Source organism: Euprymna scolopes, chromosome 22, assembly GCF_053919585.1.
Source record: "Euprymna scolopes isolate OS-2025 chromosome 22, ASM5391958v1, whole genome shotgun sequence".
Lineage (NCBI taxonomy): Eukaryota > Metazoa > Mollusca > Cephalopoda > Sepiida > Sepiolidae > Euprymna > Euprymna scolopes.
The window spans coordinates 108874616-108890028 of NC_136503.1; the positions used below are offsets into that span (position 1 = coordinate 108874616).

General features: G+C 34.0%; 1 protein-coding gene across 1 annotated transcript in view; it reads left to right on the forward strand.

The window, feature by feature from the left end:
* Positions 1-15413, forward strand: part of LOC145243624 (neural-cadherin-like) — a 273070-nt gene that overhangs the window by 152540 nt on the left and 105117 nt on the right. Inside the window, exons 5-9 of the mRNA XM_080106647.1 lie at positions 1461-1575; positions 3741-3888; positions 8680-8927; positions 12314-12588; positions 14861-15292. Of these exons, the coding sequence (XP_079962773.1) occupies positions 1461-1575; positions 3741-3888; positions 8680-8927; positions 12314-12588; positions 14861-15292 (1218 nt within the window). The remainder of the gene's footprint in view (positions 1-1460; positions 1576-3740; positions 3889-8679; positions 8928-12313; positions 12589-14860; positions 15293-15413) is intronic.

Sequence of the window (15413 nt, forward strand, 5' to 3'; positions counted from 1 at the left end):
TTTTTTTTTAAATTTCAGGATATATGGCAGATACACATTGATACAACGGTTCCCATTAGATCACCGAAGTTAAGCAATGTTGACCCTGTTCAGTACTAAAATGGGTGACTATTTGGGAATTCCAGGTGCTGTAGGTGCTCTCCGCTTATCTCTGCATTGTTTCCAGTTGTCGAGGATTTCTCCTTGCCAATTGACTCTAGCAGTGCCAATTCAGGAGAGATGTGGTTGGTGATTGTGAAACCCTTGCCTCACAATTACATGCACGACCACATTTACAGGGGATATCCATTGTTTTGAGACTGAACAGAGGTGTTTTATTTACTTTTTTTTTTTTTTTTTTTTTTTAAATTTCATACCTTCAAGTCTTTTAGCTACAAACTGCTGTTGTGTTGCCCTATTTCCTCTCTAAAACCACAGATCGGACAGGTGCTTCCAAAAGAGTGGGAGGCAAACATGGTGTGCTTGTCACGCACACCTTTCGAATCCCAACAAAAGGAGGGTGGACCTGTAAATTCACCCTGTCTGTCCATATTTTTCTCAATAACTGTGCCTTGGAATTTTTTGAGATTTTGCACAAACATTAAACATGATATGAGTAAAAACAAAAAAAAAAAAAAAGGAATATAACAGATTTTCCAGGAAAACTAAGTTCAGCATTCCCCCAACCCCTACATTTAGCCCCAAAAGTCTCCAGGGGATGTCAAATGCTGGTGAAAATGAGCAAACGGAGTTTTAGGCCTTAACATATATAAATTTGAGTTCTGCATCATACAAAAAAAGAAATGACTGTCCATCATTTGACTCCTGCCCCCCCCCCATTTAGCCTCAAAAGTCCCCAAGGCCTTAACATATTTAAATTTGAGTTCAGCACCATGCAAAACTGCTAAATAGACATATACAGAAAATTTTCAACAAATATGGTAAAATAGTCCCAAAAATGGAGTGTTTTTATTAGCCCTAAAAGAGCCCCTGGGGCACACCCAAGAGTTATCGCAAAGTATAGACAAACAAAATTATGTAGAAATCAGTTACAACTTTTCAGGACGTTTTATAAAAATCCAAGGCATCAATTTGTTTTAATATGCACAAAAATGTCAATTTTTAGCAATTTTAACCTGGGGGTAACTAAAGTTTTCCCCGGAAAATCCGTTCTGTTACTTTCTTACTCATATTGTTTAATGTTTGTGGAAAAAAAATTTTTAAATTACAAGGCATAGTTATTGAGAAAAGTACGGACGGACAAGGGTGAATTTACAGGTCCACTCTCCTTTTACCGGGGGACCAAAAAAAAAAAAAAAGCATAATCAGAAAAACCTCATAAAAAAGATTTGCCTTGTCACCACCTCCGGTAGCACTGTACCGGAAGTTAGGAAATATGTTATCTAACTCTATATATACTACTATCGTCACTGCTTGGTTTTCAGCTGTTAATGCTTACCAATTTTTTTTTTTTTTTACAGCTCTCCATTCAAATCCTTGACATGAATGACCATCCACCAGAATTCAATCTACATACTTATACAATTAATGGAATACGTGAAGATGTGGCCATCGGATCCACTATACAGCAACCAGGTATGGAATTATTCTTTGAAACACTTATTTTGTTTATATTACTTGTATTGATTGGACTGTCTTGAGTGTTATTTGTGCAACGTTTCGGTCAGTTTGGCCTTCAACCGTCTTCAGGGTATGTTGGTTGTTATTCGAAAAAGGAGAAAAGTTACTAGCTATTATGTAGATGTGGTCATGTTCTTAGAGTTAGTTTGTTTTATGGCTGTGGTTTCGTATGTGTGAAAAAAAAAAATGGGTTAACAAAGGGGAGGCAACTCTAATAAAAATTGAAGGCATAAATAACTTTTTAGCATGGTAGTGAGAGCCCACCTTCCTCGCATCGGCCGTTGCAATGCTCTTAATGTATTTGTTCCAACTCATATTCCCTGTGAACGTTAGGCTGAAGAGTTTGAAAGAATTACTTCCAGCTAATGTATCTAAAGCCATAGCTATATGAAGAGTGGGGTTTGTTTTACTGTACACATAGATTCGAAAAAGTTGTCAAAAAACAAATATATAACAAATAAATGTTATCAAAGGCAAGATAAGTTACTTTTCTACCAAACTGGATATGTTTTTTGTGTTTTTATTCAATGTAGCATGTTTATTCAGCTCGAAAAGCATATAGTGTTTACCGATATATTGGAAAATTCAAAATGGCGCCCGACACTCTCTTTAACACAGTAAGTTCAGGAAAAGATGTTATAAATAATAAACTAGACAAAATACTGTTAGAAATTTGCTCATTATATTTTACCGTGACATAAGTTAACATATGTTCGGTGGTTTTTTAATAGTATTTTGTCTAGTTTATTATTTATAACACCTTTTCCCAAACTTACCATAGTGTCGGGCGCCATTTTGAATGTTCCAATATATCGGTAAACACTGCATGTTTTTCCAGCTGAATAAACATGTTAGATTGAATAAAAACACAAAAAATGTATCCAGTTTGGTAGAAAAGTAACTTATCTTGCCTTTGATAATATTTATTTGTTATATATTTATTTTTTGACAACTTTTTCGAATCTGTGTACAGTAATAGAAACCCGAAGAGTGTTTTTTGCCTGGAAGACACCATCTAGAGAAATATAGAATAACATGCAATAATTATGGAATTAATAATCCAATGAAAAGAAAAAAATAAAGAATAAAACAAAAATTGTTAATGTTCATCGACATTTTGTTATTTCAAGACTTCCTCGAATAAATCTTCTTGAAGGCTGAGAATAACAATGAAACACTTATATGGTACTATGGTTGTTAAGTGCTAAGAAATAAGAAAAAGAACTAGGTTTAAGAAGATAGACAAAAGAAACTCAACATGAGATTGCCGATAGAAAAATGCAAGCATGAAAAGTGATATGGTTAAGCTTAAACTGGAAAAGAAAAGGACAAGATATTCTAGTACAAAAAAAAAAATAATAAATTTATAACTTAAAATATTGCAGTATTAAGAATTGATTATATAATGTTATAAATTGAATTTAAAAAAAGTTATTAATGCTGTAATATTTAAAGTTATAAATCTATATTTTTTACTAGAATATCTTGTCCTTTTCTTTTCCAGTTTTAACTAGTCCTTTACTTTTCCATGTTTAAGCTTAACCATATTACTTTTCATGCTTGCATTTTTCTATTGCAATCCATTATTTTTCCAGACTTTCAATAAATTCACTTGTTTTTTTAATTTCAGTCTTTTTTTTTTTCCCCCCATAATAATGTACTAACAATGTATGGCACTCGTCTGTTTTCAATAAAATCTTCAATTATCTCCCTTTCATGCTTTCTTTTTTACTTGTTACTTCTCTTTTCAAGACAGCAGTGAATTAGTAGCAACACTAGTCGCTTCAGCGACGTGGTTGCTATGGAAACCAGTCATAAAAAGCGTCGCTCACCTCCTTACATAGTTTTATGATTTTGAGCACCAGTAAATTCATAACTTTTGTTTTACTGAACGAAAATTTGAAAATTATTTTTTCACAATATAGCTGAGAAGGTGATCTATAAACTGTAATAATTGTTTGAAATTTGGTTGAAAAATGAGTGAGCGGTGAAGCTTTAAATCAGTTCTAAATGACTAAAACTGCCACTTAACTATATATTCAAACACGGTAGTGTTTGAATGATATATATATATAATATTCAGTTGAAGATACAACATGCATATATCTTTATATTTTCAGGAAATAATGCTGTACAGATTATTGCAACGGACCGAGACAGTGGAGAGAATTCCCGGATTACTTTCAGTTTGAAGCCACAAGATAATTTTGTAGTGAAAACGATAAAGTTGGGTGAAGGACAATACAAAGCAGTTCTTGAAGTCAAAACGTAAGTGATTGTGGATTGTGCAAGTTTGATCCGTGGATCGGCTGAGAGGTGATCTTGTGATGTTATCAGTGTCCCCCCCCCCACCCACCCATTCAAGTGTTATAGTGTGGCCCTATGTAGGTAGATTAAGTCGGTTAGTATAACATTCAAGAGCGTGTCATTTAGGTGCATTTTCAGTACAACCTGGCAGTCAACGGAATACATTCAGTGTACCTAGGGAGTCAGAAAAATGATGCTCAATGGTTAACTCTGGAGGACTGATATTTTTTTTTTTTTTTTTTTTTTTTTTCCTGATCCCTGTTTTTATAAGCTTTGGTTTGAAATAGACATGTTACTTTTGGGTTTTGAAATGATTTTTATTTGTTGGAAAATATTGAGTTAACACATTCTTGTGAAAACTGATTTGGTTCTCGAAGTGAATATTGAAACAAGCCAGAGAAAGAAAGAGGTTTGCTATGTTACATTGTGGGGTAGCCAGGAGAGGATGATATAAACGTGTGTAATTTGAGTCATGTTGTATAGCCACTATAAAAGCGACGTCTAGACATGTTATACAGCGGGGGGGGGGTATCACACGGGGGGGGGGAGGATATAGTACAGTTTATATTTACATAAAGGTATCATATATTATAAGATTATATGCTTCATACCTTTTCTTCAGAGACCATTATTTAAACACTTGTGACAACACAACCAATGGGGTTGATAGTATATCTAAAAGTGACAGATTCCTCTACTACGAGATTGTGGTTTTGTGAAATAGCGACTAAATCGGATGTTTCTACTTTTCAAAAATTAAACTTCTCTAATGATCATCTTTTCCAGTGATGGTTGTTACACCTAATATTTATAAAACATGTAAATGATCATCGTATGAAGAAAGTATCGTGAAGAATGTATTTAATTTGTAAAAAAAGTGTGAAGGGAATTGGCCTGAGGATACTTTTCCCTCGAAGTAAACACGGGGATATATTAGTTCATATTTACATAAAGGTATCATATATTATAAGAAGATTATATACTTCATACCTGTTCTTTGTCTAGGAGTTCTTCTGTCTTCACTGCTGGGCTCTGTGATGAAACTTGCAACAACCCACACCATAACCGGTTGAGACACCTGTTTCTTCTGCTTTTGTGAAACCACAGAATGATACTTTATATTTTAAAAATATAAATTTATTTCAGCTGTCTCGGTGGTCTTCGCAAGAAGTCTGCATTACATGTTTACATTGCTTGTTCCTTTCTAGCCCCGTTTCCCAGACTTTGAAGAGCTCGTCTGTTCATTGTGGTGACCAAACTCCAAATCTCTTAATCTCTAATCATCTTGACCTGTCAGTTCCGTTACATCCTCATCAAAGGCACGTCTCGTAACATGTGACCTCTGTCACGTACGCAACTGTTGAAGGTCATTTTGTTTATTTAACTTGGCTAATTTCTGTAAACATCCTCAGCTAAAACCCATTGCTACACTTTATTCTGTAAACAATAAATAACTCCCAATATAAACTATTTTAACAATATCACTGGATAGACAGATCGATAATAATTAATTTAACTTTTAATCCTGCTATTATCTAACGATACCCCTAAAGAGAAAAGGAAACGGAAAACCATAATTTAGGATTCCTCTGGTCAGTGCACGTGAATACAATGTAGAAACAGCGTCCAACTTTCTTTATCTCGTATTTTAATGCTATATGCTCCAACACACTAGAAGCCCTTGTGCCCCCTCTACATGCCCCTGACAAACTCAATAAGCAGCAAAATTCCGCCCCTACACTATAGAGATCTCTAGATGCCAAAAAGCCTTCTATTCTAATTGTTTCTTCCTTAGGACTGTTAGACTTTGGAATTCCCTCCTGGGTTCCTGCTTACCTGACTGTACTGACATGCAGAAGTTCTAATGTAATATAGACATCTTGTTACTTAACCCCCTACATAGTATCCCTGCAAATTATGTCCCAAATAATTGGCTATCACATCAAAGAGTATAATAAGTTGAAAATGCAATTTAAAAAAAAATTATAGAAAGAAAAGTAAGGCTTCCCCGTATCTCGTATTCTTTAAAACGTCACAAAACTATTCTATAAAACAATATCACTGGATAGATAAATAGATAGACTAATAGACTGATAAAAACTAATTTAACTTTTAACCAGGTTATTATCTAGCAGCTATACATTTGCCTTTTTGGCGTTCATTTGAATTGCATCTTGATGTAAGAATCAAACCCGACATTGCTGTAAAACGAATGAAAAGGAAAGAGGAAACTAAGCCGAACAAAGAAATGGGGGTCACTTGTGTGTGTTCATCTCCCACATTTTTTTTTTTAATAAAGGGGAGGGGGTTGCTTTTTTCCCAGAAAGTTATCCCCTCTTTTCGATTGATTAGCCTTAATTTAAACCTTCACCACCTCCAGTTCAGTTTCATGATTGGTACAATGGCAAACACGTCGCATTCTTTTCCTCCTTTGTGGTAAGGGTTCGAGCCTGCCTGCCTACTACCACTTTTTTTTTTTTTTTTTTTTTTTTTTTTTGCTCAATACTCACTTCCAAACAGCCAGGCAACACAGGGCACCCAGGCTAGTAAAATATAGATTCAATAAAAAAAATTCTCAGCTTCAACACTGATCCACATTAAGATCATGTTTGAAATAAACCGTGATTGTATTTTCTATTAGCAGTTCAGCAAGGCTTTGCTCAGGCCCTATGCACTGTTCATAACTTTATTTTTTTTTTAACTTTGACTCCAATTTCGACCCCTTAACATTTATTGTTTTGGGCTCAAATCAAATTAAAATGTTTGATTCATGTCAAAGTAACCTAAATCTAAAACTTCAAGTGTTTAGACCCAAAATTGGCGGAGGAGTTTGGTAGAGTTTTCAAAAGTCAAATCGTTAAACTTCGACCCCTTGACAGCCAAATTTCTGGTCGAAAACCGATTAAAAAGATTTTCCCAAATCTCAATACCCCTTAAGTGTTCGACTGAGCTTCAGTCTATGGTCCCCCCTCGCCAAACTTTCACAAGAAACACTCGTCTAGCTGAAAACACTATCAATAATTCCCCCCACTCTTTATCTGTGCCTAAACCTAAACGTAGATTCCATGAACAAAGCTTCTTTCTTAGAACTGCACGCCTGTGGAATTGTCTTCCGTTTTCCTGCTTTCCAGCTGAGTACAATATGGTTGTCTTCAAGTCTAGCGTAAATAAGTTCTTGATGAGCCGTTCCATATAAGTTAACAAATTTACCGAATTTTCATTACTAATGATTACTATATTTTCCAATTTCTACTGTACACTCTTTAACCCTTATCCTCGAGTGGCCTCTTGGCCTTGATAATGTGGTTATGCCTGTGTAAAAAAAAAAAAAAGTCAAGTCTCTAGACTGAAAATTGACAGTAGTTTTGTAGGGAAATGTACACACAGCAATTTCACTTTTCCCGATATATAGATTCGGGCCACGGACGCAAATTTATTGTAAGCTTGAATAAGCGTCATCTGATTTTGAATTGGTCCGTGTTTTGCTTATAATGAGTTCAAATGGATGTTGTAATTTAGAGGATTTGTGAGCCAAGTAGGATGGTAGGAAAAAGGGTGAAAACGGCTTATATACACAAAATGTTCGATGCTGATATATAAATTTATGCAATTTTCAAAAAGAGGCTCGTATACATAATTGCTAGTGAATATATATAAAAACAAATAGTTAAGTGAAAGCATTAGTATGTGCTTGTGTTATGTTGAAATCTGTAAAAATTCCAAAACTTACAAAAAAAAATAAAAATATTTTATATCTGCTGCATGTTTCCTTATAAGCATATTTCATTAAATAAAATAGACGTTTTTTGGCTATTAATTCCGATCCTTTCCGACTTCCGAATAACAGTCTGCACTTCTAGCAGGAACTGGCTGATGTAATCGCCATATTAACCAATGAAAATAAAATAGAAATAAAAATAATTTTTTTTTTTTTTTTTACACAGTGATCACCACTTATCAAGACCCGGAAGCCACTCAGGGATAAGGGTTATTGCAAGTACATTACGTTAACCAAAGAGGAGAAAAAAACACTTCATAAATTGTTAAAACCAGTTAGATTAATTTATCCCTGACAATGAATCCTGAAGGATTAGAAAGTACTGGGATTTATGATAAATATGACAATTACACCAGCCAGTTCCTGCCAGAAGTGAAGACTGTTAATCAGAAGTTGGAAAGGATCAGAAATAGAATTAATAGACCACGTTTATTTTAAAGAACTATAATATATTTATATGATGGAGAAGAGAATTCTTTTAAGCCCAAGACTCTTTTCGCCATCTTCATTAGGGGCAAACTCTGTCATATATAAATTTTACACCCCATCGGGCCGGGATCAAAGTGTAGTATCTGTTCTGCAGATGCTGCACTTAAGGTAAATTGTCTCAGTCAGTGGATGAGAAACCCTCTATACCGGGACAATTATTTTTGGTCCCAACCAGAGTGACCCTTTTGCCTTTTTTTATGGGAAGCTGGTTTAACCCCACTTTAAAACGACCTTGTCACATTTTGCTTTGGTGAGAAAGCAAATAAATACTGTGTGTGTGTGTGTGTGTGTGTGTGTGTGTGTGTGTGTGTGTGTGTGTGTAATAGAAGAGTTTGAAAAAATTCCAAAGATATTTACGGATTTAATATTTGATTGGATTTGATAAATGAATAGATATACAAAGATTTATAAAAAATTAATGTACCTTTGTCTCGTGTCCCCTATTTTTTATTGTACCTTTGTCTCGTGTCCCCTATTGTTTATAGGAAACTGGATTACGAGGAAAACCCTTTACACGAATTTGACATCATTGCGACGGATAATGGTGTACCACAAAACACTGCAGTTGCGAAGGTAAAAATCCAGCTGAAAAATTTAAATAACAAAAAACCTGTGTTCCCCACCAATTCCAAGGAACTCACATTCAAAATAACGGAGACATCGAAACCCGGAACATTTGTAGGCAACTTGAAAGTACAGGACCCGGATGGTGATGAAGTATGTTTTTATTTTGGTAAGTAATACTTGGTTTTTCTTTGTAATTGCATCAAAATTTGAAAATTAAAATATTGTATTCCAATACTGAATTGTCATGTCTCAGTAATGAACATATCCAATAATTATGAAAAATAAGGTAGAAAATTAATTATTAATGAAAATATAATTTTCGAATACAATTAGCGAGAATTGAGTTTCGAAAAAAAAAAATACTGTTGAGTTCTAATTGTAACAAAAGGGAGGTAAATCTTTTCTGAAAACTGCAAATCTTTGGCTAATTTAGCCAAAACTTAATTTTTCTTGTTTTTGAAAACTGTTTACATTAATTTTTTTTTTTTTACATTGTTTTTCATAATTTTTGGATACTTTCTTTACTGTGACACAGTAATTCAGTAGATACCATTGGTTTCAGTTGAAATTCAGTATTTCTATTTTCGAACTTCACTACCGGCTCACACCTTAAAGGCCATAGCTATGCTAAATGGTTCATGACACAAACTGAGAACTTGATTGTGCCAAGTTCAAATCTAGTTCAGGGTTTTCAGGTTAGCTTTGATTTTTATTTATTTATTTATTTTTTTTTAAATTGCTTGAAGCCACTTTATGTAAGGAGCCATGTCCACAGCAAGACTTATTGCTGTTGCCCATGACTGGTTACTTGGAGTACTGTAGGGATGACCTTCTGTAAAGAAGTGGCAATCACAATACACAGATATATGTGTGTGTTTGCATATGTATGTATGTGTATGTACGTATTTGCGTATGTACATGTTTGCACATGCATGCATGTACGTACGTACGGGTTCGCGTATCTATACTCCTATAAATTTGTTTTGTTTTTTTTTTGTACTGATATTTATATTAAACACTTTCTATTTATTTAAAAAGAAAATACAATTTTGTTATATATGGATTGTTGAATTAGCATTTATCTACAAAAGATCTAGCTAATTTGCATATTCTTTTAAGCATTCATTTTAATTCCCTATTAATTTTTTCGGTTTTCTTATGGGATGATGGTGTAATTATATTCATGCAGATATTCTACATGATTTATACATGCGTAATATTTGCATAAAAAGCTTATAGTAAAGACAAACCTCTTTCCATATATATTTATGTATGCCTATTTATTTTTGTTTGAAAAATTTTGATTAACAAACTCCATCAGTTTTTGGTCTATAGACATGAAACTTCGTATATAGGGTATTCAAACCCGTGCAAAACTTTATATTTGGGTTTTAGCTGGGGAAAAATCAGTGAAAATTTTTTTAAATTATGAAATTTGCCTAGTGAAGGTCAAACGACGGCATTATGAATATGCATGCATAACATAATAGCTATTGGTTCATGTTTTAATTTTTAGCTCTGCAGCAAACCTGTCTTCGTAGCTCAATCATTAACGTCAAAAGAAAAAGTAAATCATAAGCTAAACTTTTTTCTTTTTTTTTTTTTTTTTTTTAAATCATTACTATATATTGGGTCCAAACGTTTTAGTTTTGATTCTTGGTGGTGGCGCATGAATCATTTTTTTCTTTTCATTTTTTAAATCATCACTATATATATTGGGTTCAATATTATATAATAATAAATACGAAATATGCCTTAATCAAAATATCATATTTAAGTATATTTTATGGTTGGGCAATGCAGGGCGGCCTGCTAGTGTATTTTTCTGTGTGTTTGCATATGTATGTATGTACATGTTTGCGTATGTATATTACTAATTAGCCACCATTTATCGAGGCCTAAAAACAAATCGAGGATATGGTTTAATGAGATGGATATACTGACTATTGAATAGTGAATACTTGGTATTCACCTATTGTAATATTCAGTGTGCACAATAACAAGCAAGAAGGTCCGGAATTTTAGTAGTATACACATAGACCATGCCCATTTTGAAATAATGTTAAGTGCTCACTAATGAGCCAGGAGACCAAGTGTAATGTTGTTACCCTTTGGCTGTGATCATAGCATAGTATCTGGTTAACTGTGGCAAGCAGGGCCAAGGGTTAAAACATTGATTTGAGGGACAGCGGGTCACCGGATCAATTATGATTAGAAAAATAAACAATTAAATTGGGGAAAAAAATGATTGACATATAATATATTACCGTAAAAGGAATGTGAAAATAGATATAAACATTATTTTTGGTTTGCATAAACAAATAACTAGATGTAGGTTACATCAGTTGTTGGTCTGAGACCCGTAATGTGATGCAGATTTGGGGAGATTCTAGTCAGTCGTTAGCTGGACATCAGAGAGAACGGACGACTCAAAAGGGGAGTTGGTCTCTCCATGACGTGGGGTGTGTCGGCGTCATCTCAGGCAGCCAAGATGTAAAAACGTTGATATCTTTGAAGATGTCAGCTGAAATCATGAAAATAAATGTTCGTAAATAATTCAGGTATTTGTTGTGCCACTTAGATCTGTGAAGGGATGGGATGGCCTGCTTATGTTCACGATTCCATCCCTGTGTGTAAGTTGGATGGTAGAAGGATTGGAAAGCAAAAGGTTGCATAATGATGACGAAAACATACTGATATATATTAGTGAAAGAATGTAGATTTATTTACATGAGAAATTATAAGGGTATAGATAGTAAGAATAAGAGTTTGTTTAGAATAAGAGTTTATTACATGTGATTGATGAGAGGCTGGTAAGTCAGGAGCACTGTTGTGTGGCCAATGCAACTGGATCACCTCTTCATTACATCTTAACTGCTTGAGGGTCCAATGTGAAACAGAAAAATGAGAAACAGGAAGTCACGTGGCTGTGTCGCTCTCCAGTTATCAGAGTAAAAGGGCGACAATCGAATTAGCCTGGAAGTTTTAATTCCCACAAATATAAACCCCACTATTCAACATATACGTCGTTATGGAACATATACACACACAATGTAACACAAGGTTCGATTCTCAGTCGTCATACAAAAAAAGCTTGAAAAACTGCTACTTGATGTCCTCTTGATAAATACTCATTATGATAAAGTGAGGATCAAGAGTAAGTGGAGTTATCTCAGGAAAGGAGTTGTACCCTCCCTTAAATCTCGGTTTAGTAGCAAAGGTGCCATTGACTTGCATTTGCATAAGATCGAGTATTCTACTTTTTTTATGTACGTGTTTGCATGTACGTAGTATGTGGTTGCGTATGCGTTTGCATGTACATAGTACGGGTTGTGTATGCGTGTATGTATGTATGTGGTTGTGTTTGCATGTATGTGTACGTGTTTGCATGTACATAGTACGTGGTTGCGGATGCGTGTATGTATGTATGTGGTTGTGTTTGCAAGTACATAGTACGTGGTTGCGTATGCGTGTACGTGTTTGCGTATACATACGCATGTGTTTGCGTATGCGTGTATGTATGTTATTCAATGGTCTGTATTGTTCTTCTAGGAAACTTCTCTAACACTCAGGGTCCATTTGAAATTGACCCCAAGGCTGGGAGCATAAAGACGACAGCTTTACTCGACAAGAACAAGCCGTCTTATACACTGAACGTCACCGTAACTGATGACGGCTGTGCAAAGAATGCTAGTGCTCATGTGACTAAAGGTACTATCGTCGTGATGGTGGAGGACATCAACAATAATAAACCCATATTTAAAAACTGCAGTAGTTACAACCCGTCCATCAAAGAAAAGTCTGGTGACAACGCTTTTGTTATTCAGGTAAGTTAATCTTCTTGTTTAATATTTTCTTTGTTTATTAAATGTGTAAGTACATATTTATTATGGTCCTGGATATGATCTTAAACTATATCCAATGGTGAGGTCCCAGCTTGCGGGCTTTTGGAGAGTGTGGAACTACCCTTTAATTGCCATTGCTCCCAGGTCAACTCTGACCTGGAGTGGTAGTACCTGTTAGGGTCCCAACTATGGATTAAATAGAAACTGACTCGAAAAAAAAAAAACACAAATATATTCTATTAAAAAATTTTTCTTAAATCTCTGGATTCGGCATTTAAATAACCTGAAAAGGGTTGATGTGCCATAAAACAACCAACCAGCATATTGATTATAGGTAAATGTACTGCTTTATCGTTATTTTCATGGCAAGTGTTCGACTGAGCTCCAATTTATGGTCCCCCCCCCGGCCTTTTTTTCACAAAAAAAACACTCGTCTAGCTGAAACCACTGTCAACAATTTTCCCCACTCTTTATCTGTGCCTAAATCAAAACGTAGATTCCATGAACAAAACTTCTTTCTTAGAACTGTATGCCTGTGGAACTCTCTTCCATTTGCCTGTTTCCCACCTGACTACAACCTGGTGTCTTCAAGTCCAACATAAACAAATTCCTGATAAACTGCACCCTTAAGTAAGAATCTTTATCAGATCTCCATTACTAACGATTACTACAATATTGGCCCATTGATTACAATATGGTTGTATTCAAGTCCAATATGAACAAATTCTTGATGAGTTATCCCCTTAAATAATCCAAGTTACCAAATTTTCACTACTAATGATTATATTTTTCCATTGACTATTGTACACTCGTTAACCCTTATCCTCGAGTGGGCTTTGGGCTTTGATAAGTGTTGACTCCTTTGTTTCATAAACAAAAAGATCTTTTCAATTTTCCTTTTTTTTTTCCTTTGGCCAGACATCTATCAGCTGCTATGACTACCATTCAACTGCATTCTCAAAACATGCAGCGTATTGCATTTTTGTAATAAAATGCGACACAAATGGTCACTGATCGATATCAGATGAGCTCCCTGGCCTCATGAGGGTACAGTTTTTCAACCATAATTCAAAAAAAAAAAAAATTTTTAGATAAACTGTAATTTTAAAATATTACTTCTCGAAATCGATTGACATTTTCTTTATTGTTGCTTAAGTTTCTCTTTGCACAAGAGAAAAAGGGGTAGAAGAAATATGGAAAGCTAGGTCTTCATAGTCACCTTTTTTATTTATTTTATTTCAGTAATGCTCTAACTGGGAGCAATGTGGCTATTTTTTTTATTTCCTGGCTATTTTTTTTATTTCCTGGCTATTTTTTTTATTTCCTGGCTATTTTTTTTATTTCCTGGCTATTTTTTTTATTTCCTGGCTATTTTTTTTATTTCCTGGCTATTTTTTTTATTTCCTGGCTATTTTTTTTATTTCCTGGCTATTTTTTTTTTTTCCTGGCTATTTTTTTTATTTCCTGGCTATTTTTTTTTTTTATTTCCTGGCTATTTTTTTTTTTTTATTTCCTGGCTATTTTTTTTTCTTTATTTCCTGGCTATTTTTTTTTCTTTATTTCCTGGCTATTTTTTTTTCTTTATTTCCTGGCTATTTTTTTTTCTTTATTTCCTGGCTATTTTTTTTTTTTATTTCCTGGCTATTTTTTTTTTTTCTTTATTTCCTGGCTATTTTTTTTTTTTTCTTTATTTCCTGGCTATTTTTTTTTTTTTCTTTATTTCCTGGCTATTTTTTTTTTTTCTTTATTTCCTGGCTATTTTTTTTTCTTCTTTATTTCCTGGCTATTTTTTTTTTTTCTTTATTTCCTGGCTATTTTTTTTTTTTCTTTATTTCCTGGCTATTTTTTTTTTTTCTTTATTTCCTGGCTATTTTTTTTTTTTCTTTATTTCCTGGCTATTTTTTTTTTTTCTTTATTTCCTGGCTATTTTTTTTTTTTCTTTATTTCCTGGCTATTTTTTTTTTTTTTCTTTATTTCCTGGCTATTTTTTTTTTTTCTTTATTTCCTGGCTATTTTTTTTTTTTCTTTATTTCCTGGCTATTTTTTTTTTTTCTTTATTTCCTGGCTATTTTTTTTTTTTCTTTATTTCCTGGCTATTTTTTTTTTTATTTCCTGGCTATTTTTTTTTTCCCTGGCTATTTTTTTTCTTTTTTTTTTTCCTGGCATTTTTTTTCCTGACCTTAAAAAAGGTCAATTGAATGGCAATGTCTGTCTTCCAGTCACTTGTAGTATAATCTTTGTTTTTCTTTTTCAGGTAAAAGCCAGTGATGAAGACCGTGGAAGTAACGGTGAAGTAAACTATTATCTCCTTAGCCCCGGCATGCCTTTCAAAATTAATCAGAAGGATGGAATCATCAGGACAACAGAGGACCTCTCTCGTAATAAACATGCGAGCTATCCTCTCCTGGTCAAAGCAGAAGATGGGGGAAAACCCAAATTGTTGGATCTGTGTCCGTTAGTGGTAAATATTGAGGATATCAACGACCATGCTCCAGTATTTGAGGTGCAGAAATACACGCAAACTATCTCTAAAACTGACCCACCTGGCACCAGTCTTCTTTCGGTCAAGGCAGTTGATGAGGACACTGCCCTGAATGCTGCCATTGTGTACAGCATCTCCGACAATCTGACTTATTTTCGGATTGACAACGAAGGCAATATATTTTTGAATCGGTCACTAAATGATGTAAGTAATTTTTAATATTAGTTGAAAATTTTAAAATATTATTTTTTAGTATACTAAAAAAAATTTTTTTTATATACTTAAAATATTATTTTTTAGTATATTTAAAAGATTTTTTAGCTTA